The sequence below is a fragment of the Macaca nemestrina genome, chromosome 13, assembly GCF_043159975.1.
Source record: "Macaca nemestrina isolate mMacNem1 chromosome 13, mMacNem.hap1, whole genome shotgun sequence".
NCBI lineage: Eukaryota > Metazoa > Chordata > Mammalia > Primates > Cercopithecidae > Macaca > Macaca nemestrina.
In genome coordinates this window covers 105354512-105378071 of record NC_092137.1, presented here as the reverse complement: position 1 = coordinate 105378071, position 23560 = coordinate 105354512, and the positions used below count along the sequence as shown (strand labels likewise).

Below are 23560 nucleotides of genomic sequence, written 5' to 3'. Positions count from 1 at the left end.
GGGATGATATCATCCATAATCTTTATATGTTGCCAGTATACCTCATTGTGTGTAATAGAACCTTTTTAGCATTAAGACCTTGTAAACAAAAATAATTCTTGTGTTAAATCATTTTTGTCCTAATTGTAATGTGTGATCTCAAAGTTAAATAAATTTTGTGTATTTATATAATAATAAAGCTAAAACTGATATAAAATAAAGAGTATACTGAAATTAGCAAGAGTAGTTGAATAAAGCCATCGCAGTGGGTAAGCCTGGGACTGGGGCTTAGCTGGGGACAAACGGGCCTTCGTTGCTGGATAGTGATGATGATGGGGGTGAGAAATTCAGTATGTAACAGGGCTCCGCTGTTTGGCTCCTTTCTTTATGGTCGAATAGCCTTGGTTTTCCCTGCTTCCTCTAGTCTTTTCCTTTTAGAGCACCTCACCATTCACATACCTTTTTCAAAAACTTCAGTAAAGGTGTCTTTTTTTTTTCTTCTTGGAAGAGAAAGCCTTGCTTTCCCAACAGCCACCTTTAGAAGATATATTCTGACAAAATTAAATAACTGACTGATATAGTTTGTATGTTTGTCCTCGTCCAAATCTCATGTTGAAATGTAATCCCCAGTGTTGGAGGTGGAGCCTGGTGGGAGGTGTTTGGGTCACGGGGGTGGATCACTTGTGGCTTGATGCTTTCCTCACCATAGTTAGTGGGTTCTCACAAGATCTGGTTGTTTAAAAGTGTGTGGTACCTCCACCCTCACTCTCTGTGTTGCTCCCGCTTTTGCCATGTGACATACCTGCTCCCTCTTCACCCTCTGCCGTGATTGGAAGCTTCCTGAGGCCTCCCTAGAAGCCAAGCAGATACCAATTCCAAGCTTCGTGTAAAGCCCGCAGAACAGAACTGTGAGCTAATTAAAACTCTTTTCTTAATAAATTACCCAGTCTTGGGTATTTCTGTATAGCAATATAAGAACAACCTAACACACTGACTGTGGGTATACTTGTAGAAATATATACCTCAGATCTGATTCTGTATATAATAGATTTCTTTATTTTTACTCTAACACTGAAAATGCAGAGCATTCTGTTTGCTTAAGTCCATTCTTAAAATTGCATAGCAACTTACTTATTTTTCTACTTTTGGACAGTCAGACTGCATCCACGACTAACAATTACAGTAAGCAATCGGCAAGCATGGATTTAATGTGATATTTCTTTATTCTTTAACTTTTTCTTTTTGGGTGGTTAATTATTTTTAATTAAAAATTTAAAAATAATTTTTAAAGCTCAATTTTTATGTATCTTTTTAAATGTAAATTTTAAACATACACGGATAACAGTGTATGTTTTTATTGGGTACCACATGATGTTTTGAAGTACATATACATTTGTGGAATGGTTAAATCTAGTTAATTAACAAATGTATTACCTCACATGGTTATCCTTTTTTGTGGTGAGAGCACATAACATCCACTCTCTACATTTTTTGAGAGAATATATCATCATTTACTATAGCCTCCTTGCTGTACAATAGGTCTCTTGAAATGTATTTCTCCTACATAACTGTAATTATGTAGACCTTGGCTAACATCCCCCCGTCCCTCTTCCTGCCTAACTATACCAGCCTCTGGTAACTACCATCTTACTCTCTACCTCTATGAGATCAACTTTTTTTTTTTTTTTATTTCACATATGAGTGAGATCATGTGGTATTTGTCTTTCTGTGCCTAGCTTGTTTCATTTAGCATAATGTTCTCCAGGTTCATCCATGTCGTCACAAATGGTGGGATTTCAATCCCTTCCTGTGGCTAAATAGTATTCCATTATGTGTATGTACCACATTTTCTTTATCTTTTATCTACTCATCTGTTGATGGACACTTAGGTGAACTCAATATCTTGGCTATTGTGAATGGTCCTACAAAAAACATGGGAGTGCAGATATCTCTTTGACATAAGGATTTGAATTCCTTTGCATAGTGTGATTACTGGATCATATAGTAGTTCTATTTTTAATTTTCTGAGCTTCTATAATGTTTTTCAGAGTGGCTGCACTAATTTAAAATGCTCCCCAAGGGTATATAAGAGCTCCCTTTTCTCCACATCCTTGACAGCACTTATCTTTAGTCTTTTTGATAATGGCCATTCTAACTAGGGGGAAGTGATATGCCACTGAGATTTTGATTTGCACTTCTTTGATTAGGAATATTGAGCATTTTTCATATACATATTGGTCATTTGTGTGTTTTTTTCTGTGAAATGTCTATTCAGGTATTTTGACTATTTTTCAAACAGGTTATTTATTATTATTATTACAACTGAGTTGTTTAAGTTCGCTATGTATTTTTGATATTTACCCCTTGCCAGATGTATAGTTTGCAAATATTTTCTCCCATTCTGTAAGTTATCTCTTCACTCTGTTGATTGTTTCCTTTTCTGTACAGAAGCTCTCTCATTTGATATAATCACACTTGTTTATTTCTGATTTTGTTTTTTGCCTGTGATTTTGAGGTCTTATCCAAAAAATCCTTGCCCAGACAATGTTTCTTCTATGTTTTCTTCTAGTAGTTTGATAGTTTCAAGTCTTACGTTTAAGTATTTAATCCATTTTAAGTTAATTTTTGTATTTGGCAAGAGGTAAGAGTCTAATTTCATTCTTCTGCATGTGGACATCCAATTTTTTCAACATCATTTATTTATTATTTTTTGATAATAATAATGACAATTATAGCATTTACTATAATGACTTTTAATACTCTAAGGTGCATGTGTGTGTGTGTGTCTTAATATTTTACAAATTGTCACAAAGGCACTCTAACCCCATAGAAGATGCAGTATTTTTTAGTGTAAAGCAATTATTATAGTCTTGACAAAAATCATTTAAAATTCTGTCACAAAGCAAATTAATTTTCTATTTCATGAATTAAAAATTACAAGAGACTTACAAAAAACTTTATTTGTTTTAAATCATGTTTCCCTTCTTTTTTGGGGACAAAACAATATCTACTTTGATTAGGTAAATCTTCCTCAGACTTTGATGTTATATTATAGCATATGTCATAATCTTGCCCACTACATTTAGAGATCCTTTCTTTAATTATGTAATAATGCCCATACCTTTATTAACTCTGTTTAGCAGCATTAGTTATGATGATGCTAAAGTTTTTCATATTTCATTTTTTCTCAATGTCATTTCATCAAACCATTAAGACTTATGGTTAAAATATAATAAATATATAATAGAGGCATATATTTATTTAACACAAAGCTTGTTGTTAATATCATGTTCACAATGGTGGGAGCCATGACTAATTCATCAGTGTCCCCAGTGCCTTGGCAGTAGGTCTTCACCATTAAATCTCATGTCATAGAATTACTTGATCACTTGCTTTAAAAAGTGTCATTTGCTTAATAATTTGCTTAGAGTAGTGTTTGCTATTAGTGTATAAAAATGCTACTGCTTTTTGAGCAAAGACTTGGGACCAACCCAAATGCCCATAATGATAGACTAGATAAAGAAAATGTGGCACATATACACCATGGAATACTATGCAGCCATAAAAAGAATCAGTTCATGTCCTTTGCAGGGACATGGATGAAGCTGGAAACCATCATTCTCACAAACTAACACAGAACAGAGAAGCAAACAGCGCATGTTCTCACTCATAAGTGGGAGCTGAACAATGAGAACACATGGAAATGGGGAGGGGAATATCACACACTGGAGCCTGTCAGGGGACGGGGGGTAAAGGGAGGGAGAGCACTAGGACAAATACCGAATGTGGGGCTTAAAACTAGATGATGGGTTGACAGGTGTGGCAAACCACCATGGCACATGTGTGTAACAAACTTGCACGTTCTGCACGTGTATCCCAGAACTTAAAGTTGAAAAAAAAAAAGCTACTGTTTTTTGAATGTTCATTTTGTAACCTTTAACTTTATTGAATTAGTTTATTAGATACAACAGCTTTTTGTTCATGTTTAAGATTTTTAATATATAAGAGCGTGTCAAAAGCAAACATGGACAATTTAACTTTCTCCTTTTCAATTTGGATGTCCTTTATTTCTTTCTTTTGCCTGACTTGCTCTGGCTAGGCCTTCCAGTACTATGTTGAATAGAAGTGGTGAAAGTGGGCATTCTTTTTTTCTTCCAAATCTTAGAATAAAAGCTTCAAACTTTTCCCCATTCAGTATGATGTTAGCTGTGGGTTTGTTGTACATGGCCTTTATTATGTTCAGATACATTCCTTCTATACCTAATCCATTGAGAGTTTTTATCATGAAGAGATGTTGAATTTTGTCAAATGTTTTTTTCTGCATCTTTTGAAATGATTATATGTTTTCCATTCATTTTGTTAACATGGTATATTAGATTTATTGATTTGTGTGTATTGAACCATCCTTGCATACCTGGGATGATTGGCTATTGTGAATAACCTTTTTAATGTGCTGTTGAGTTTGGTTTGCTAGTAGTTTGTTAAGGAATTTTGCATCTATGTTCATTAGGGATATTGGTCTGTAGTTTTCTTTTCTGGTTGTGTTCATGTCTGGTTTTGGCATTGGGATGATGCTGGCCTTATGGAATGTGTTTGGAAGAATTCCATTCTCTTCAACTTTGTGAAATAGTTTGAAAAGGCTTGGTGTTAGTTCTTCACTAAATGTTTGATAGAATTAAGGAATGAAGCCATCAGGCCCTGAGATTGTCTTTGATGGGAGACTTTTAAACTACTGATTCAATCTCCTTTCCTATTCGTCTGTTCAGGCTTCTTATTTCTTCATATTTCAATAGTGGTAGGTTTTAAGTGTCCAAGAATTTATTTCTTCAAGGTTTTCCAATTTGTCGGCATATAATTGTTCATAATAGTCTCTATGATTCTTTGTATTTCAGTGGTATCAGCTGTAACATCTCCCTTTTCATCTCTGATTTTATTTATTTGAATATTCTCTTTTTTTTCTTAGTCTAGCTTACAGTTTGTTTATTTTATTTATCTTTTTTAAAAATCAGCTCTTCATTTTGTTGATCTTTTTTTAGTCTCTATTTTGTTGATTTATGCTCTGATTTTCATTATTTTTTTCTTCTACTAATTTTAGGTTTAGTTTGTTCTTGTTTTTCTATTTCCTTGAGATGCAACATTATGTTGTTTATTTGAGATCTTTCTTTTTAAATGTAGGCGTTTATCACTATAAACATTCCTCTTAGGACTGCTAATGCTGTATTCAATAAGTTTTGGTATATTGTGTTTCCATTTTCATTTTTCTCAAGACATTTAAAAATTTTCCTTTAAATTTCATTATTGGCCCATTGGTTGTTCAGTAACATGTTGTTTAATTTCCATGTATTTGCATATTTTACCAGGTTTCTCCTGTTAATTCTTTCTAGTTTTATACCATTGTGGTCAGAGAAGATGCATGATATGATTTCAATCTTTTAAAATGTGTTAATACTTGTTTTGTGGCCTAACATATATCCTATTCTGAAGAATGTTCCATGTGCAATTGAAAAGAATGTGTATTCTGTAGTGGTTAAAGGCAATCATTTTTGTAAATTTCTGTTAGGTCTATTTTGTCTAGAGTGTCGTTTAAATCTGATATTTGTTAATTTTCTGACTGTGTGATCTTTCCATTGCTGAAAGTGAGATGTTGAAACCCCTAACAATTATTGTATTGTAATCTATCACTTTCTGTAGATCTATTAATATTTTCGTTACTGAATTCACCCCTTTGTCATTATATAATGACCTCCTTTGTCTCACTTTTACTTAAATAAAAAATTAAGTTTTTAATTTAAAATCTATGTTATCCAATATAGCTATAGCTACTTCTGCTGTCTTTTGGTTTCCATTTATATAGAACATCTTTTCCATCTCTTCACTTTCATTGAACATGTATCCTTATAAATGAAGTGGGTCTCTTGTTGGCTGTGTAAGTTGGGCCTTGTTTTTTGTTTTTTGTTTTTTTAAATTCAACTACTCTATGTCTTTTCGTTGGATAATTTAGTTCATTTATATTCAAGGTAATTATTGATGGTAAGAACTTACTCCTGCCATTTTGTTACATGTTTTCTAGTTGTTTTGTGGATCCTTTATTCCTTTCTTTCTCTCTTCCTGTCTTCCTCTGTGGCTAATTTTCTTTAGTCATATGTTTTGATTCCTGATTTTTATTTTTGGTGTGTAGGTTTTTGCTTTGTGGTTACCGTGAGGCTTACAAAGGCTTTTTATGGTTGCAACAGATTATTTTAAACTGATGACAACTTAAATTTGATTGCAAAATTTCTACTGTTTAATTTCACTCCTCTTTCAATATTTTGAATTTTTGATATCACAGCTTATATCTTTTTATATTGCATATTCTTTAAGAATTTGTTGTAGTTATTATTTATAATAGTTTTGTCTTTTAACCTTTATACTAAAGATATAAGTGATTTACATACCACCATTATGTTAATAGAGTATTCAGAGTTTGACTATGTATCTACTTTTACCAATGAGTTATATTCTTTCAAATGTTTTCGTGTTACTCATTTGCATCTTTTTTTCATCTTGCAGAACTCCCTTTAGCATTTCTTGTAAGACAGGTTTGGTGGTGATGAATTCCCTTAGCTTTTGTATGTCTGAAAAATCTTTTATCTCTCCATCATATTTGAAAGACAGCCTTGCTGACTAGAATATTCTTGGTTGGCAGGCTTTTTTCCTTCAGCATTTTAAATATATCATTCTATTTTCTCTTGGCCTATGAGGTTTCTGTTGAGAAGTTTGCTATTGGGCATATAGAGACTCTATTATATGTTATTTCCTTCTTTTCCCTTGCTACTTTCAGGATAGTCTTTTTGTCTTTGACAGTTTGATGATTGTATGTTGTGGGGTAGTCTTATTTGGGTTGAGTTTGATTAGAGATCTTTGATCTTCCTGTACTTGGATATTTATATCTTTCTCCAGGTCTGGGAAGTTTTCCATTGTTATTCTTTTCCTTTCTCTTTCTTTACTCCCTCTTGAGTACCAGTAACCCATACATTTGCTCTTTTGATGTTACTCCCTAAATTTTATAAACTTTCTTCATTTATTTTTATTCCTTTTTCTCCACTGACTGTATATTTTGAATTACCCTGTCTTTGAATTCACAGATTCGTTTCCTCTTCTTGTTTAGTTCTGCTGTGGATGGTCTCTATTGTATTTTTAATTTTTTAAATTTTTTTCTCAGCTCCAGAATTTCTATTTGAGTTTTTGAAAGTTATTTCATTATCTCTGTTAAATTTCTCTGAAAAAATTTTCAATTGTTTTTCAGTATGTTCTTGAAGTTTGTTGAACTTCCTTAAAGCAGATATCTTGAATTCTTTGTCAGGCAGTTCTTCCATCTCCATTTCTTTAGGGTCAGTCACTGGTACCTTATTTTGCCCGCTTGGTGAAGTGATCATTATCTGATTTATCTTGATTCTTGTAGCCATTTGTAGATGTCTGTGCATTGATGTAGGTACCTTATCTAGTCTTTGCAATCTGGCTTTGTTTGAGAACTTTCTTTGGCAGTAAGCCTGTCCAGAGATTCAGAGAAGTTTGACTGGGGAGGTCCATAAGCCTGTGACCATTTCAGCAATTGCAGCACTAGGAGCTGCTCTAAGTCCAGGACCATGATGGCCAGAATCCTTTGGCAGCAGAGGCTGAGGCAGCACTGGGTCACATCCAAAGCTTAAAGTCTCTGAGACCAGCACAGCATTACAGAGGACATGCTCAAGACCATGGCCACTATGGCCTGCCCACTGCTGGCAGTGACTTGTGCCAAACTCAAGTCCATCTCACTGATGCCACAGGTTCCTGTCTGGTGCTAGGTAGATCTATAGGCTCCATCTACAGGTATAAGCCTGGTGGTAGGGATCAAGTAGTTCACCCAGTGGTGGTTTTACTGTGGCAGACCTGGTACTGAGTTCCAAGGTGAAGTCTTACTCTTAATTCCTTTTCCTTTTCCCAAGAGATAATGTCTCTCTCTGTACTGCACTGCCTGGGGTTAGGGAAGGGGTGATGTGGATAATGTAAAACTGTCCTTTCTATTGTCTTCAATGCATCTCTTAATATGATGATGCAGGCCGGGCGCGGTGGCTCAAGCCTGTAATCCCAGCACTTTGGGAGGCCGAGACGGGTGGATCACAAGGTCAGGAGATCGAGACCATCCTGGCTAACACAGTGAAACCTCGTCTCTACTAAAAAATACAAAAAACTAGCCGGGCGTGGTGGCGGCGCCTGTAGTCCCAGCTACTCGGGAGGCTGAGACAGGAGAATTCCGTAAACCCAGGAGGTGGAGCTTGCAGTGAGCTGAGATCCGGCCACTGCACTCCAGCCTGGGCGGCAGAGCGAGACTCCATCTCAAAAAAAAAAAAAAAAAAAAAAAAAAATATATATATATATATATATGATGATGCTAAAATCAAGTACTGTGATCTCTCACCTGGTTTCCTTTGCTCTTGTGATTTTTTTTTTTTTTTTTTTTGTGCATGGATAGTTGATCAAATTGATATTTCTGTGTGGGATGATTAATGCAAAGTCCTACTTTACCTCCTTGCTCTGCCACTCTCCTCTAAAGTTTTCTTCCTCAATTGAATATAATGTTGGCGTTGCAGTTTTATAAAAATCAACATTAAAATGAGTGTTAAAGTTAATTAATTCTGGAATATCCAATAGAAGAATTAGTCGTTGGATATTCACTCATATACTCATACCATGCTAATAAATGGTGGCAGGTTGTAACATCTGCCAATTTATATTATTAATTGGAAGCTGATGACACATTAGCTTGCAACATGATTATGGTTGTAAGTATTACAGCATCTCCATCCTGCTACAGGATGTGTGATGACTTGGTATTCCCACCTCTTTTCTCTACCGTGAAAAACTTTGTTTGTTCAGCCACTGATACCTTGGACTTTCACTTGGCACAAATGTGAGCTCAAACAAAAGCTCAAATATGAGTCCTGACATCATGTGGCTGGACTCAAGGGTAAGGTGTTCATTCTAGTGATACAGAAGAGGCTATGATGACAGAGTATAATCAAAATGAAAACACCAATTTATAGTAATCTCATAGAAAGCATGTGGAACCCAGAAAACATAGATTTCTCTGGGCTCCCTGCCTTACCCATCACATGTGAGAAATAGTATATTATGCCATAGTTTATGAAATCATGGAGGATCCCTGTAAGGAGTAATATCCTTATTTTCAGGTGAATAGTCTGGTCCACACCTGATTTTTACGCATTTGCTATAGCAAATACTTTTGCATTTGGGAAGCATAAGCTCTAGGCTAATACTCATTGAATAATTTGGTTTCTTTGGACCTTTAGCAATTGATGTTATAGAAGGTCTGATGCACTTGGAGAAGGGGATTCCAGCAGGGGGTGAATTAATAGTCTTGAAACCATGCCACCAAAGATCTGTAGATAAAACAGCTGAGTAGGATGTTTCTCTGTCAAGTCGCTTTGGGGCTGATATATTCTCATGTCAGTACTGCTGAAGGGTAATGGCTGTTTCCTGAATCTGGACAGAAAGACATTGTCTCATAATTCACGCACAACTGGGGATGGGGACTGAAGACGCTGCCCACAGTGTGCTGAAAACAATGGTCATAATTAATAATACATGTCAATAAAATATTGTTTTGTTTCTTATACTGTTGCTGTGAGAAATCAGCAAAAATCACCTTGAGCAAGATGGCAGAGCAAAGTCTGAAACATGTCATCATTAGGGCTGTCCCTATCTAGCAGGGCGTCAGCAAATGACCTACCCAGGGTGGAGTCACCCAAGGTGGAGCACCTGTGGCCACCCAAATGTCATTACGTAGTGACACAAGTACAGAAATTTTTAGCACACCTGTATTTCCCAAACTTGAAACTACATTAGAAACACCTGGATATTCACTGAAAAACTAGGGCGCTTGTGCTCACTCCATGCCTAGTAGATTAAAACCCCTACCTCTAGAAATTGCAACTTACCAAGTTTTTGGTGGGACCTAAAGAATATTTTACTGAAGACCATAGGGAGTGCTAATTATTAAGTAAACATGGGAAATACTCTTCTGGACCATCCAGTGGAATTTTGTGTGTAAAAAGACACAAATTAATCATGGTTGGAATGATCTATGTGCTTCTATAGAAATAAAGAGATATGTAAAAATACATACCTCCTGCTGTTTTTTGACATTTACTTTTGTAAATTTCTCTCTTGAGTGATTTAAAAGCAAATTGAAGGAAAATGACTTGTATAAAAAGTTCACATCCTCAAATAAAATTTTATAATATCCCCAAATTGGAAAGAACCTAAATTTCCATCAAGCAGTGAATAGATAAACAAGTTGTGGTGTATTCATTGCTACTCAGCAATAAAAAGAAATTAAGGATGTGGGTGGTGGCACAGTGATGGCAGCAGGCGGCAGCGATCCGCAGGCTGGCAATGTAGAGGAGGACACTTAACAGCTCATGTTTCCTGAAGAGTTTGAAACAGCGAAGACACTTCTAAATTCAGAAATTCATGTGCTTCTGGAACATCGAAAGCAATAGAACGAGAGTGCAGAGGATGAACAGGAACTCTCAGAAGTCTTTGTGTAAACAAAGAAACTACACAGGCTGTTTCAGTGGTTTCAAAAACAGAGAGACCATTGCCAGTATTTGTAGCTTGTTACTCCAGAAAAAGCTTCATAAATTTAAGTTGGTCTGTTTGGCCAACCTTTGCCCAGAGACTGCTGAGGAGTCCAAGGCTCCAATCCCAAGCTTGGAGAGGTGGTTTGAAGATGAGGAGCTGTAGCAGATTCTTGATGGTAGCCAGACAAAGGGCAGCTTTCAGTATTAATCTCTAAACATTACTGCTGCTTGGAGAAACTATGTCCCCACAGGGTCTGTGGCTGACTTGCACAGAAATTCTATTGCAGAAGGCAGTTGGGAATTCCTTTGGAGAAAACAGCCCAGCTTGGTGGTGGGTTAGGTTGCTGTTTCAAGTCACTCTTAGGTCCAGGTGACATGTAATCTTGGAGCAGCCTTGAGCAGTGGCTGCCAGTGGCTTCCTGAGTGTGCCTCTGGGAAGTATGAGGTGGCCGAGGTTGCGGGGTGGGGGGTCGTATAAGCCATACTGTTGACTCCCTCATTCATGGTTTTTGGCCCCTATGCCATCTTGTACTCTTAATACTTCATGTTTTAACTTCAGTGTGTTTATACTTTTTGAAACTAGACCAGAACAACATAGTAGACTTTATAGAGAAAGACCAGTTTTATTAGATGCCAAAGGAAGAATTAAACCACTATGAATGTTCGAGTTTTTTTTTTTTTTTTTTTTTTTTGAGACAGGGTCTTAACTCTGTTGCCCAGGCTGGAGGAGTGCAATGGTGCAATCATGGCTCACTGCAACTTTCTGGGCTCAAGAAATCCTCCTGCCTCAGTCTCCCAAATAGCTGGGGACACAGGTGTGCAACACAAATCTCGGCTATTTTTTTCTTTCTTTCTTTTTTTTTTTTTAATAGAGGGCGGGTCTCACTATGTTGCCCAGACTGGCCTTAAACTCCTGGCCTCAAGTGATCCTCCTGCTTTATCCTCCCAAACTACTGAGATTACAGGTGTGAGCCACTGCACCTGACCTAGTGGAGTATGTAAAGGTCCTGGGTCTCTGTGCATGCCTGAGCAGCTGCTGAGCAGAGACTTCAAGCAGCTCTGTGTCAGACCCCAGGTCCCGGTAATGTGTGCTCACTCCACCTCCTGATCTGAGGGTTGCAAAGATTCATGGGAGAAGTGTGATTTCCTGCTTCCCTTGGCAGGGGGATGGGGATTCCCTTGTCTCTGAGTCGCTAACAGGTGGACCGTCACCCCCCCCTGCTTTCCTTTGTTCTCTGTGGGTTGAGTTGTTTCCCTGATCAGTTCCAATATGAGTACTTGGATATTTCAGTTGAAGATGCTGTATTTACTCACCCCTTTTTGTTATTTTCCATAAGTGCCACACACTGTAGCTGCTTCCAATTGGTCATCTTGGCTCCCCCCAGCAGTTCTTAATTCTAGAGAAAACATTAAGTTATTCAGGAGACAAAATGTAATCGTAATTTACTATGTGGCCTAATTGTCAGTAATGTTTATATTGCAATAGTGTATACGCTATACAAAATCATGATATAAACATTTTGGAAGAATGCATGGATGAAAGAGTGTGTGTGTGTGTGTGTGTGTGTGTGTGTGTGTGTAGTAGTGAGTTAGATGAGCTGTGTATGATAATTAAAACCATTTTCCATGGAAGGATGTTAACACATAATGGCTCAGACCGAAAAATAAAAAGATAGCAACACGCCCATAGTACTTTGAAAAATGGAGGCAAGTATCAAAAACAATTAAAAGAGTAAAAACTGGTTTTCTCTGAGTAGCAGGAAATAATGACTACTCTGTTTTTTAACAAGACTTTGAAGCCTGAGAAAACAGACTACGTTTATGTGAAACATTTGTTTCTGGAGATGAAAATAGCAGAGCCAAGAGGATTGATGAAAAAATTCATTGTTGTACTATATGGAAAACTTAGGCTGTGTTCATGGTCTTTGAGTGAACTATTTTCAAGTAAGTTGTCTACCCCTTGATATTTGAAATTAAGATAGTTTCCTTTTGTTGTTAATACTCTTTCTGTTTTAAGCAAATTGTGATTGTCAATTTTACCAATGGGTTGGAGGCCAAAGCCTGAGAAAGCAACCGTCCTTTTCTGCACTGGAAGGATGCACCGTCATTCTGCCTGTGGGACCCTGCTCTGATGTTGCCTTGGATTGGAATCCAAGTCTATGCAGAGGGACTACATGTTTTCATTCTTTAAATTTTAATGTAGTATACTTACACTTAAAATGGTCATAAAGGATTTTATTTTAGTTTTTCTTTCTGTAAGATTTAGATAAAAGACTTTCTGGCTTTCTCATATAACTGACTTTATTTTTTCATCTTTATTACTGATGTCTGATTTATTTCTGTCTTTTAAATATTTATTATTTTATATTGTTTTTTTTTAGATTTACATATGGCTTTTTAAAAAGGTTCTATAGAAATTTAATGAAGTAATGAGATTATGTAAACACTCAATAAAGAATAGCAATAAACTCAAATAAATATGGAGGTAAATATCAAAAACAGTTAAAAGACAATAAACAATAATACTTATTGTTGTATTGTCCTGATCATCTCCAGGAAATCCAGGAAATTACTTTAGAACCCATTTTCTTTCTATGGTGTAAGATAAATATTGAGTAGGTAAGAAGGAATATTTGTAACAAATATATCCAAGGCCTGAATAAAAGGGACCTATATAAACTCATCCCTCAGCTGAATAAACAGAACTAGGAACTTTGGAAGAACTGTATGCCCATCCTCTATTCTATCCTCTTCTCTTCCTTCCCACAGATGTAATTGTCATCCTAAATTTGATGGCAACTATTCTCGTAAATTTCATTATAGTGTTAGCATCTATGTATATGTCCCTAAAATAGATATTCTTTAGTTGTATATGCTTTAAACTTTATGTAAATGAAATAATACTGTATGCATTCTTTTACATCTTGCTTATTCACATTCTTGGGATTCATGGTGATATGTCATGTCAGTTTGGGTGCTTTGATGAGAAGATGTTAAGAGATTTAATGGGGGACATGCCTGAAGGGCAAAAAAGGGATCAGGAGTAGGCAGGGAGAGCATTCAGACTGTGAGGCAGGGCGACACCAATGACAGAAAAGAGAAAAGGAAAGGCCAGGTGCGGTGGCTCACACCTGCAATCCCAGCACTTTGGGAGGCCAAGGCAGGCAGATCACTTGAGGTCAGGAGTTCGAGACCAGCCTGGCCAACACAGTGAAACCCCACCTCTACTAAAAATACAAAAATTAGCCAGCCATGGTGGCACGTGCCTATAGTTCCAACTACTTGGGAGTCTGAGGAAGGAGAATCACTTGAACCCAGGAAGCGGAGGCTGCAGTGAGCCGAGATCATGCTACTGCACTCCAGCCTGGGCAACAGAGCATCTCGAGAATCTGTCAGAGAGAGAGAGAGAGAGAGAGAGAGAGAGAGAGAGAGAGAGAAGGAAGGAGGAGTGGGTAGGAAGAGCATCAGACCGCAGTGTACCTGTGAAGCTCTGAGAAAGTCTCAGCCTGGCACATGGGGGAGCCCTAGAGCAAAAGCTTGTCTGTAAAGGCATTCCACATCAGTAGGAACGGCTGCCATCACTGGCTGGGAGCAGTCCAAGAAAAGAATGTTCTTGGCAGGAGCACTGCCATGAACCCAAAATTTTGGCAGCTTAGGTTGTCTTCCAGCTGTTCTCCTTGTAACAGGTTCTCTTAAAGGGAAGTCTTAGAGTCACACCTCCATGCTCACAATCCACTCTTACGCTGCATGGACCCCATCCTCTATATATGTTTGGGAGCAGATCCTCCATGCTTCCCATGGGTGTCTACCTGAAGGGAAACTTAGCAGAGGAATGTTAGTGAATGGACTACAGCACCCATTTCTATAGTGGGGCCAACAGTTTGTTCTTATCATCTTTTGTCTCCACTGTCTATTCTAAATTTCCTTTACCCTCAACTAATAGCTTGGCAGGTCTTAGTGGCTTTCCTGGGGATGTGATCAAACCCCTCACTCTGGCAGTCATATACTTTTTGAGCCGGGGTTACTGCATGTCTATTCACAGTTAGTTAGTCAAGGGAATACCAAGAGGTGTCCAAATGGATCACCTGGGTTCCACAAATATTACACACATATACCTCCCTGTTTTCATATGTAAAAGCAGCTATACCTCCTCTTACATATACTGCATCCTGATGGATGGCAGCCCATCCTTCCACAGTATTACCACTTACATGGTGTTCCAGGTATACCTCCAGGAGGCCATTCAATGTTCCATCATGTTTGCTGCTTTTGAGTTGACCAGTGAGTCCAGGGAAGTAGTGGAGCAGGCTTATACTGACTTTGAGGGGTCAATTACTACATTTTCAGGATTTTTTGAGTTGGTTGGCAGCTTGAAATTGCCCATTATAGAAGTATTTACATCAAGGAAATTGACAAATACTACAAATCAGGGCTTTTATTTTTTTTCTGGAGAGGCAGTTATTAAAAATGTACTAGTATACCATTAAGTTCACTTAATGATCATGGACCTGTTTCGGCTCTTCCTTCACTATAGGGTTTGTGTTTTGGTTAGATGCTATGTTGTTTTGGAGTCCCTGGTTGGATGTTGTATTGTATGGGATTCCACAGGCCCCTGGATAGTGGTTACAGCTGAGGTTCTGAGTGTAGGAGAGCAAACCCACACCGAGACTATGTATTCATCCCTGTAAGGACAAACTGCTTTCCTTCCAAGAGGGGAGGGGCCTGATATAGTTTCTGTCTCAGAACGTTCTTGATTTGCCCTTAATCTGAAAAACTTAAGAAATTTTGCAGCATATGAAATTCCATTGGAAGAGTTTCCTTTCTGCATTTTGAGATATCACTCTATTGTCTTTTGGCTTTCATCGTTGTAATTGAGAAGTCAGTTGTCAGTCTTTCGCTCCCTCGAAGGTAGTGAGTTTTTGTTATCGGCTACTTTTACATTTAATTTTTGCCTTTGGTTTTATAAAATTTCAATCTAATGTGTTTGGAAGTGAATCTTTAAAAAACTTATGTTATTTCAGATTTATTGTGGTTTTTGAAACTGTGAAATGGTGTCTTTATTGGTTTGAGAATATTCCCAGCCATTCTCTCTTTAAATAATTACTCTGCCTTATTTTATCTTTCCTCCTAGGACTCCAATCAATATCTTACATCTTCTCACCTTATTCTCCACATTTTCCCACCTTCCTCTGTATTTTTCTGCTTTCCTGTGTCTGTGCTGCAATCTTGATTTCTTCTCATTTGTCTTCAAATTTGCTAATTCTCTTTTCTGTTGTGTGATGCTTACTGCTAAATATAGCTATTGGCTTATTTAATTTAATTTACTTATCATATAGTCATAGAGGTTCTGCTTGACTCCTTCAAATATGTCACCTTCCATAGTTTTCTATTCTAGAAAAATATTTTCACGTTTGCCATTTGTTTCTTAAACATGGTTAGGATGGTTGCTTTAAGCTGTGTGTAAAAAAATTACAAAATCTGAAGTTTGTATAGATATGTTTCTGCTATCTTGTTTTGTTTACTTTGTTTCTTTTTTCTTGTTGTTCTTGTGACCTTGTTTACTCATATGCCTGGTAATCTTTAACTATGTGTGACTTGTGCCTTTGAAAATGTATGTAAGTGACTCTTCCCTCCTCTAGAGAGACTTTCTTTTTGCTTCTTGTGGAAAGAGTTTGACCTACATGAAATCAAATACAGTTTGAGTGTTTTTAGCTCAATGAAGCTATGAGTATTCAGTGTGAAAATCTTTGTGAGAGTCTGTTCCTGGCCACGACCCTCCAGAAATGGCTTCTTTTCTTTTTTCTTTCCCTCTTCTCCTTTGTTCAATGCCAAGACAGTCCTCCCCATGGTTCTCAGAGGTTGGAGAAAGGCAATCTAGATTTCATGAGCTTGTCACCTCCCCAGCCCCAACCCTATGCACTGACTTCCTTATTTTTGTGCTGGTGTGACTACAGTACTGAGCATAAGGTGTACTATATCAGCAGAGAGCATATTGTGGTTTTATTGTTCCTTTATTTTAGATCCTGATTCTGTAGGTCTCTGTAGGACGTGAGATTTTGAATTTTTGGCAAGCTTCAAAATAATGCCAGTGTATCATCCATAAAGTACACCTTGAGTATTAAAGATGTACACAACAAGGACAATTTTATCTAATGATTAGGCAATACATGAGTAATAGTAGCCAAAATAAAAGGTAGAAATTGTGCTATAAGATTTGGGAAAGATTTGCAGGGTAGAGGTGACTATATTAAACCTTGAAGTGAGTAATGAAGGATAGACAGGAATGGACAAAGGAATGAAATCCCAAGACAGGTCTAGTTCTGGATAACTGAAGAGAGAGATAAGGCTGCAACTCTAAGCTTTACTCCTGTGGAGTTCTTTTCTTGCAGAGCGAGAAGTTTCCTTCATCGTATTTGGCTCAGTGTCTTTTCTCAGGAGCATTCACCCTTTTGGCTATAAAGGATGTTTCCTCCATGCTAGAGAGAAATAAGTACAGGTCCTGAACAATCTGGTATCTCCACAGCACTCACCACCTCCATTGATGGCACTGTGGCCTAAGTACCCAGGCCATATAGAGCTCCAAGTATCTATGGGATGAAATAAGAATTTTAAAGGACCTACATCTTAGTTGTTGTCACAAATGAGTTTGCATTCATATGTGCAGCATCCAAACCAATATGTTTTGGCTGTTTACATCTTCATACCTGTGGAAGGACCTTGGGCTTCTTCCCCCAAAATATTCATGTGGGTTCTGTTCTGTGTAGAGAGAGTGGGGCTGATGTCATAGGCTCCGAACTTTCTTCTTTGAGTATGGAAATCATCTTATGCTAATGGAGACCTGAGGAAGCTCCTCTTTATAAACTCAGCTTGATTCCAAATTCTAATTTTGACTCAGGGATATCTGCTACACCTTTAAATTTGGGCTATACATGATTTCACACTCTTGAGGGGATGGCTGTGGGGCTACCTGGGATGAAATTTTAATGGCCTTTTATATCATACCATGTAGTAAGAATATCTGGGAAGGAGACAGGGTGTAAACAGGAGGAAATTCTCCTGCTGGCAGGTAAGTCATTGATGAAGTGGCATAAAAGCCAAGATCCGAGATGATCTATTGGTAGTCACAGCAAAAAACACTGACTGAGCTAAACAGGTCAATCTGGAGCTTGGTGACAGACAAAGGGGACTCATTAGGTCAGTTGCTCCAGGAAGCTGTCACTTATGGGGAGTTTTCATGCTCTTCTTTAACCCACATGACAGCCCAGCAAGGTGTAATGCATTTCACATGAGTCATCTGAGGATGAGGGATGTGATAGAATTTCTCCAAGGACACAGTTCCAAAAGTTGTGAAATCTGATTTTGAATGCACATCTTTTGAATACAAGTATTTTGCTTTTGAACACCGAACTACTGGGTTAGTTTGGGTTCTCCCCAAGGCAGACCCTGGATGCAGGGAACTCATTTAGGGGGTTATTCCAGGAAATCCAATAGAGAAAATGCTAGTGACCTTGTTACTATTATGGGGCAACTCTGAGAAACCTCAGTGTTATCGTATCAGAGGATGGGGAGGCTGAACGTTTGTCTACCAGTTTCTTTCCCCACTTACTGAAGTTGCCCCTGAGATGGAAGCTCTAGAGGTATGAAGCTGACAGATGCTAGGATCTCCAACAGCAGTTGTGAACTCAGGTTGTTGAAGGTGCGGAGCAGAGCATCAACAGTATTACTTCAGCTTCCTTTTGTTGAAGACCTAATGTCAGGTACTGTGAGCTCAGAGCACTGGGGCATCTGGCAGCCAGGCTTCCTTCCCTGCTGTATTAGTCAGGAGCCTCCAGAGAGACAGAATCAGTAGGATGTGTGTTTAGGCACACACACACAGACACACAGACACACACACACACACAGAGTTGGTGCTTTGTATCTGCAGGTTCAACCAACCAGCACTGAGAGATGTTGAACCTGTGGATAAAGAGGGCTGACTTTTTGTATAAGTGGGTTCTGCATGGTCAACTGACAAACCTGTGTAGAGACAGGATTTCACCATGTTGGCCAGGCTGGTCTCGAACTCCTGGCCTCAGGTAATCTGCCTGCCTCGGCCTCCCAAAGTTCTGGGATTAAAGGTGTGAGCCACCACCATGCTTCAACTTTAATTTTTTAGTTATAATTGTGTAGACTGAACCAATTGAGATGTCTATGATATGGGCTATTGTTTCTGCTGTTAATGTTCAGTCCTCTTCAATTAGGGCACAAAAAGACTAGTTTTTTCCTTGCAAAGTGATGTGGATGGTCTGCTGCTGCAGGTGCTAGTTTCAATACTGTCTCACTTCTTCTTAAAATGAGTTATCCATTGTAAACTGCTGATTTCTTTGGGGCATTGTTCCCATAAACTTTTCATAAGCCATCAATGATTTCACCATTTGTCCACCCAAATTTCACCATAAATTTGATTTTTGTTCTTGCTTCAGTTTTAGAAGAACTCATGTTGCTCTGAGAGGGGCTCTTTTCAAACTGATGTCTTACCTTTCTTAGTGCCTCAAACTAGATCCTGTTCAAACATCTTATAACAAGTTAGTACTAGTTTATTTTGGTGCAAAATAATTCAAAATCCACGCATAATTTTTTCATAATATACATTTTCCATGAACTTTTTCACGACCCCTTGTATGAAAGGGGATTTATTAGGAGAATAAGCTCATGCAATTTTGGAGGCTGAGGAATCCCATGACAGACCATCTGCAAGCTGGAGACCCTGGGATGCAGGTAACACGCTCAGTTCAAGTCCTAAAGCCTCAGAACTAGGAAGCCAATGTTGTAATTCTCACTTTGGGATAGAAAGTCTGAGAACCCAGGAAGATGCTGATATTAAGTCCTGGAGTCCAAAGTCTGGAGTTACAATGTCCAAGGGCAGGAGAGAATGTCCCAGCTCTAGGAGAGACAGAAAATCACCTTTTCTCTGTCTTTTTCACACCATCCAGGCCCCTGGCCAGTTGGATGGATCCCACTTACATTGAGGGTAGATGTTCCCCACTAGTACACTGACTTACACACCAATCTTCTTTGGAAACACCCTCATAGACACACCCCAAACTAACACATTACCAGTTCTTTAAGTATTCCTTAAACCAGTCAAATTGACACTTAAAATTAACCATCACGCTACCTATACTAGGGATAGTGATCGGGAGTCCATTGAGGTGACTAGGGTGCTCAGGAGCTGGCTTTGCTACAGTAAGACCTCCTTGGTGGAGAAGCAGCATGCACAGTGGCTCTGAGAAGCTGGAGGAGGGTCACTGGAGTCAATGTGCTTCTGGTCTGAAATTGACCAAGAATATAGTGTCTGTGGACCAGGACTGGTTAGAAGCTACAGAGGTCTTAAGAGACCCATCCCTCCTCAGTCTACCGTGCACTTACTGGGGGCTCCCACTCTTAGGAATAATTCCATTGTTTCATTTTGTGGCATCAGAGACGAGTCATTGGCCCTGAATAAGTCCCATAATGTTTCTCAACTCAGTATCTGTGACTATATTTCCTGCTCTTCAAAGCTTAGCATGTCCTCATTTTTCAGGGTGCTTGGATAAGTCTTAACCATGCTGTTCACATAAAGAGTCACTAAATCCTCTGGCATCAGGAACTAGAAAATATCCTGAGTGTTGGGCAGTCCCAGCCCTAGTGAGGCAGAACTTCCTTCCTTGCCCATGTGGATAAAAGGCCTGGGCCCTGTTACAGCCTGTCAGAAAACCATAGTTCATAATGCAGCAGAAGCCATAGTTCATAATGGTAGGGATACAGGGTCCTTCGTAACATTATCAGTGTGGCCTATGTTGGAAAGTCTGGTGACCTCTGATTTTGTCTTGCTTCTGGGTCTTTGACTTTGGCACTCTTTGCCATATTAGAGTTCCTGGGCCTAGGGCTGAGCAGGATCCATAGGTGCAGCTGCTTTTGCTGGAGGTAGACTGCATCCAAGAAAGGAAGTGTGCTGGGTGAGTTCTGGGAGTAGAGAGTCTGACTGGGGTCACCGCTGGGCTGGCCACCGGTCTTCCTTCTGACCCAGGGTTAAACTGTGGCTTGGGACTGACTCAGGTCCTCTCTTGGGGTCGGTCTGCACATAAAAGGACTCCTATCCTTGGCAGTTCTGAAGCAACACCACCACAATGCTAAAAGGTAAAGATCCTCATGCAAGGGCGAAAAATTGACAAGGGGGTGATACTCTGTGCTCTCATTCTTACTAATTTACATTTTGACTTTCTCAACAGTGTCGAAAAGTGAAATGCCTCAGCCGGTGAGCATTCAGGATATCAATCATCGGGTGTGGGTTCTTCAGGACCAGATCCTCATAGCAGTCCCGAGGAAGGACCGTGTGTCTCCAGGTGAGTAGCCACAGTCTGCCAAAGGCAGCTCCTTTGGCCAGTGCTGTTTTGTGTTTGGTGCTCAGACTTTATTCCACGGTGGGCCTTGTTAACTGGGCATATCTACAGAGAGGAGCATCTCACAGACAATAATGAACAGAGGGTGAGAATAAGGTTGTTCTGGGACTATGGTCATGAAGTCAGAGGAGAGAGAGAAGGCTTAAGGGAGACTGAAGGGTCAGCCTATGATAAACAGTGGAAGACATATTCTGAGATACTTCAAGGAGTAAGAGTAGGACAAAAGAGAGTAATCTATGGGAAGACCAGTTTTTGAATCCATGAAAGACTGACTTTTCTAATGGAAAGAGTTCCCCAGACATAGGATGGGTGTCTGGGTTAGGTGGTGGGTGGCGAGGTGACCACTCTGTGAGTGCACTGTGGGTGTCAGTTAGCAGATTCCCTTAAAACTGTAGCTCAGAGGTACCACCCTGGAAATGGCACCTGAACACCACTTTTCACGTCGCGTTCCCAGTCACTATTTCCTTAATCTCATGCCGACATGTGGAGACCCTTGAGAAAGACAGAGGGAACCCCATCTACCTGGGACTGAATGGGCTCAATCTCTGCTTGATGTGTGCTAAGGCCGGGGACCAACCCACACTGCAGCTGAAGGTGAGTGTGGAAGACAGGTCCTGCCATTTATTTGAAGGAAACTTAGATTTTAGGATCTTTTAAAAGACAATGTACTTATTATGCTCATGCATTTTTATTTTTGGTTTCCTTGGGGTTGTATATGTTATGAAAGACTAAGAAAAGTTGCAGGGATGTTTTGAAACAAACCTACTGAAATGACTTATAATTTTAATTTGCAAAAATACTATTAATTTGGCAAGGACGATGTCTAACTTCAATAGAACACACACACACAGAGTAAAATCAGCAAGGACATTTTAGCAGTTAATTATCACAAAGTAGATGAACTTATTAAAACATCTTTTTGGCAAAAAATACATTGCAACTTTAAGTGAGCAAGCATAATTCTCTGTAACAAACACTTTAATAATTGCAATTTTCTATTATTAAAAAGAGATAGTTATAGCAGGCCTCTGCGTACCACAGGAACTCTCTTGACCCTTTTCACTAAACAAGCATAGGCAGACACTCAATTTGATGACAAGATATAAAACAGTGTTTTTCAGCCAAGGGTGACTTTGCTCCATGGACATTTGTCAATGTCTGGAGATGTTTTGGTTGTGACAACCTGGGATGGGAGTGTGATACTTGCATTTAGTGGGTAGATGACAGGGATGCTGCTAAACATCCTATATTATACAGGACAGACCCTGACAACAAAGAATCATCTTGCCTAAAATGTCAATAGTGCTGAGGGTGCAGAACCCTGACAGAAAATAACTATGTTTTAATTTGAAATTTACAGTAATTGTTACATAAATATTCTTTGAGTTTCTGTTTCTGAACAACAAATATAATGGCTCAATCAATGCTTTGTATTCTCAAAAACTTTCATGTCAACACATTTTTCAGAGCCTCACATTAAGAGCCACTGAAATTTGTAGCCTGAGTTTCAACCACAATCTTAACATATAGAAAATACTTTAAGATGTGTGATTTTTAATCCCATAATATGAAACAGAGGCCTCCAAGCTGCTCCAATGAGTAGGGAATGCTATCCTTGGGCATGGAATATCAGTGTGTAAAGAATGTGAAACATTCAAATGGTATGTTTCTTGCTCGTGTCTCCTTCACACCCTTCAGGAAAAGGATATAATGGATTTGTACAACCAACCTGAGCCTGTGAAGTCCTTTCTCTTCTACCACAGCCAGAGTGGCAGGAACTCCACCTTCGAGTCTGTGGCCTTCCCTGGCTGGTTCATTGCTGTCAGCTCTGAAGGAGGCTGTCCTCTCATCCTTACCCAAGAACTGGGGAAAGCCAACACTACTGACTTTGGGTTAACTATGCTGTTTTAAGGTCAGTTGGGTTTGGAGGTTGGTCTCCATGCAGAGAAAATCTTAGTATAATCTTAGCCTGGAATGGGCAGAGAGAATTTGTTATTGGACTTGCCACCTAAGAATATCTTGCTGCCTCCCAATATATTCATGCAGTGACCTAAGTGCTGGACTTGGTCCCTCTCCCTGGGGCCATGTGGAAAATAGTCCAGGGAAATTGAGGGCCTTACCATGAGTAGGTGGCTGAAATATGGCACCATTACAAAAATAATAAAGAAAGCTCTACTTAACATACTTGCTAATAATGCTCCAAGTAAAAATGAGGGTGGTGACTCTTGAATTTTAAGTCCAGGTCTCTGGATTTTCAGATACATTCCTCTGTGATGGAGTATCAAGACCTTTTGGATTTTGACAAGGAGAAGCAGATATAAATGTTCCATCAGAAAGAGGAGACCAAAAAGAAAGCTGCGCCGCTCCTGGTCTTGGCTTACATCTCAGTGAAGTTACATATGCTGGTGCTGGCTTGGGTGAAGACCTGCTGTGGTTTATGAAGCTTTCATCTAAAGTGTTATCACTGGACTTCGAAAGCATTAAATTTGTGAAATAAAAATGTTGTCATCTCAGTGGCTCTTTTATGAATCAAATGGC

The 23560-nt window shown here is 38.9% G+C and overlaps 1 protein-coding gene and 1 pseudogene across 2 annotated transcripts; both read left to right on the top strand.

Annotated features, from left to right (window-relative positions):
• Positions 1-778: 778 nt before the first annotated feature.
• Positions 779-23527, top strand: LOC105471782 (interleukin 36 alpha). Of its 2 annotated transcripts, none has more exons than XM_011724503.2 (5): positions 779-887; positions 20852-20965; positions 21477-21616; positions 22721-22934; positions 23281-23527. In XM_011724503.2, the coding sequence occupies exons 2-4, from the start codon at positions 20866-20868 to the stop codon at positions 22931-22933; spliced, it is 453 nt and encodes a 150-aa protein (XP_011722805.1). In that variant the 5' UTR covers positions 779-887; positions 20852-20865; the 3' UTR covers position 22934; positions 23281-23527. The 2 variants fall into 2 exon arrangements, with proteins under 2 accessions (XP_011722805.1, XP_011722804.1); XM_011724502.2 differs by lacking the exon at positions 779-887 and adding an exon at positions 19922-20759.
• On the top strand, positions 10380-10809 carry LOC112424928 (DNA-directed RNA polymerase II subunit RPB4 pseudogene; annotated as a pseudogene).
• Positions 23528-23560: the final 33 nt, after the last annotated feature.

Bases quoted from the DNA above. Each gene is read 5' to 3' on its own strand.
- LOC105471782 (XM_011724502.2), top strand. The intron at 20,966-21,476 runs GTGAGTAGCCAC...TCGCGTTCCCAG, and splicing joins GAAGGACCGTGTGTCTCCAG to TCACTATTTCCTTAATCTCA. The intron at 21,617-22,720 runs GTGAGTGTGGAA...CACACCCTTCAG, and splicing joins AACCCACACTGCAGCTGAAG to GAAAAGGATATAATGGATTT.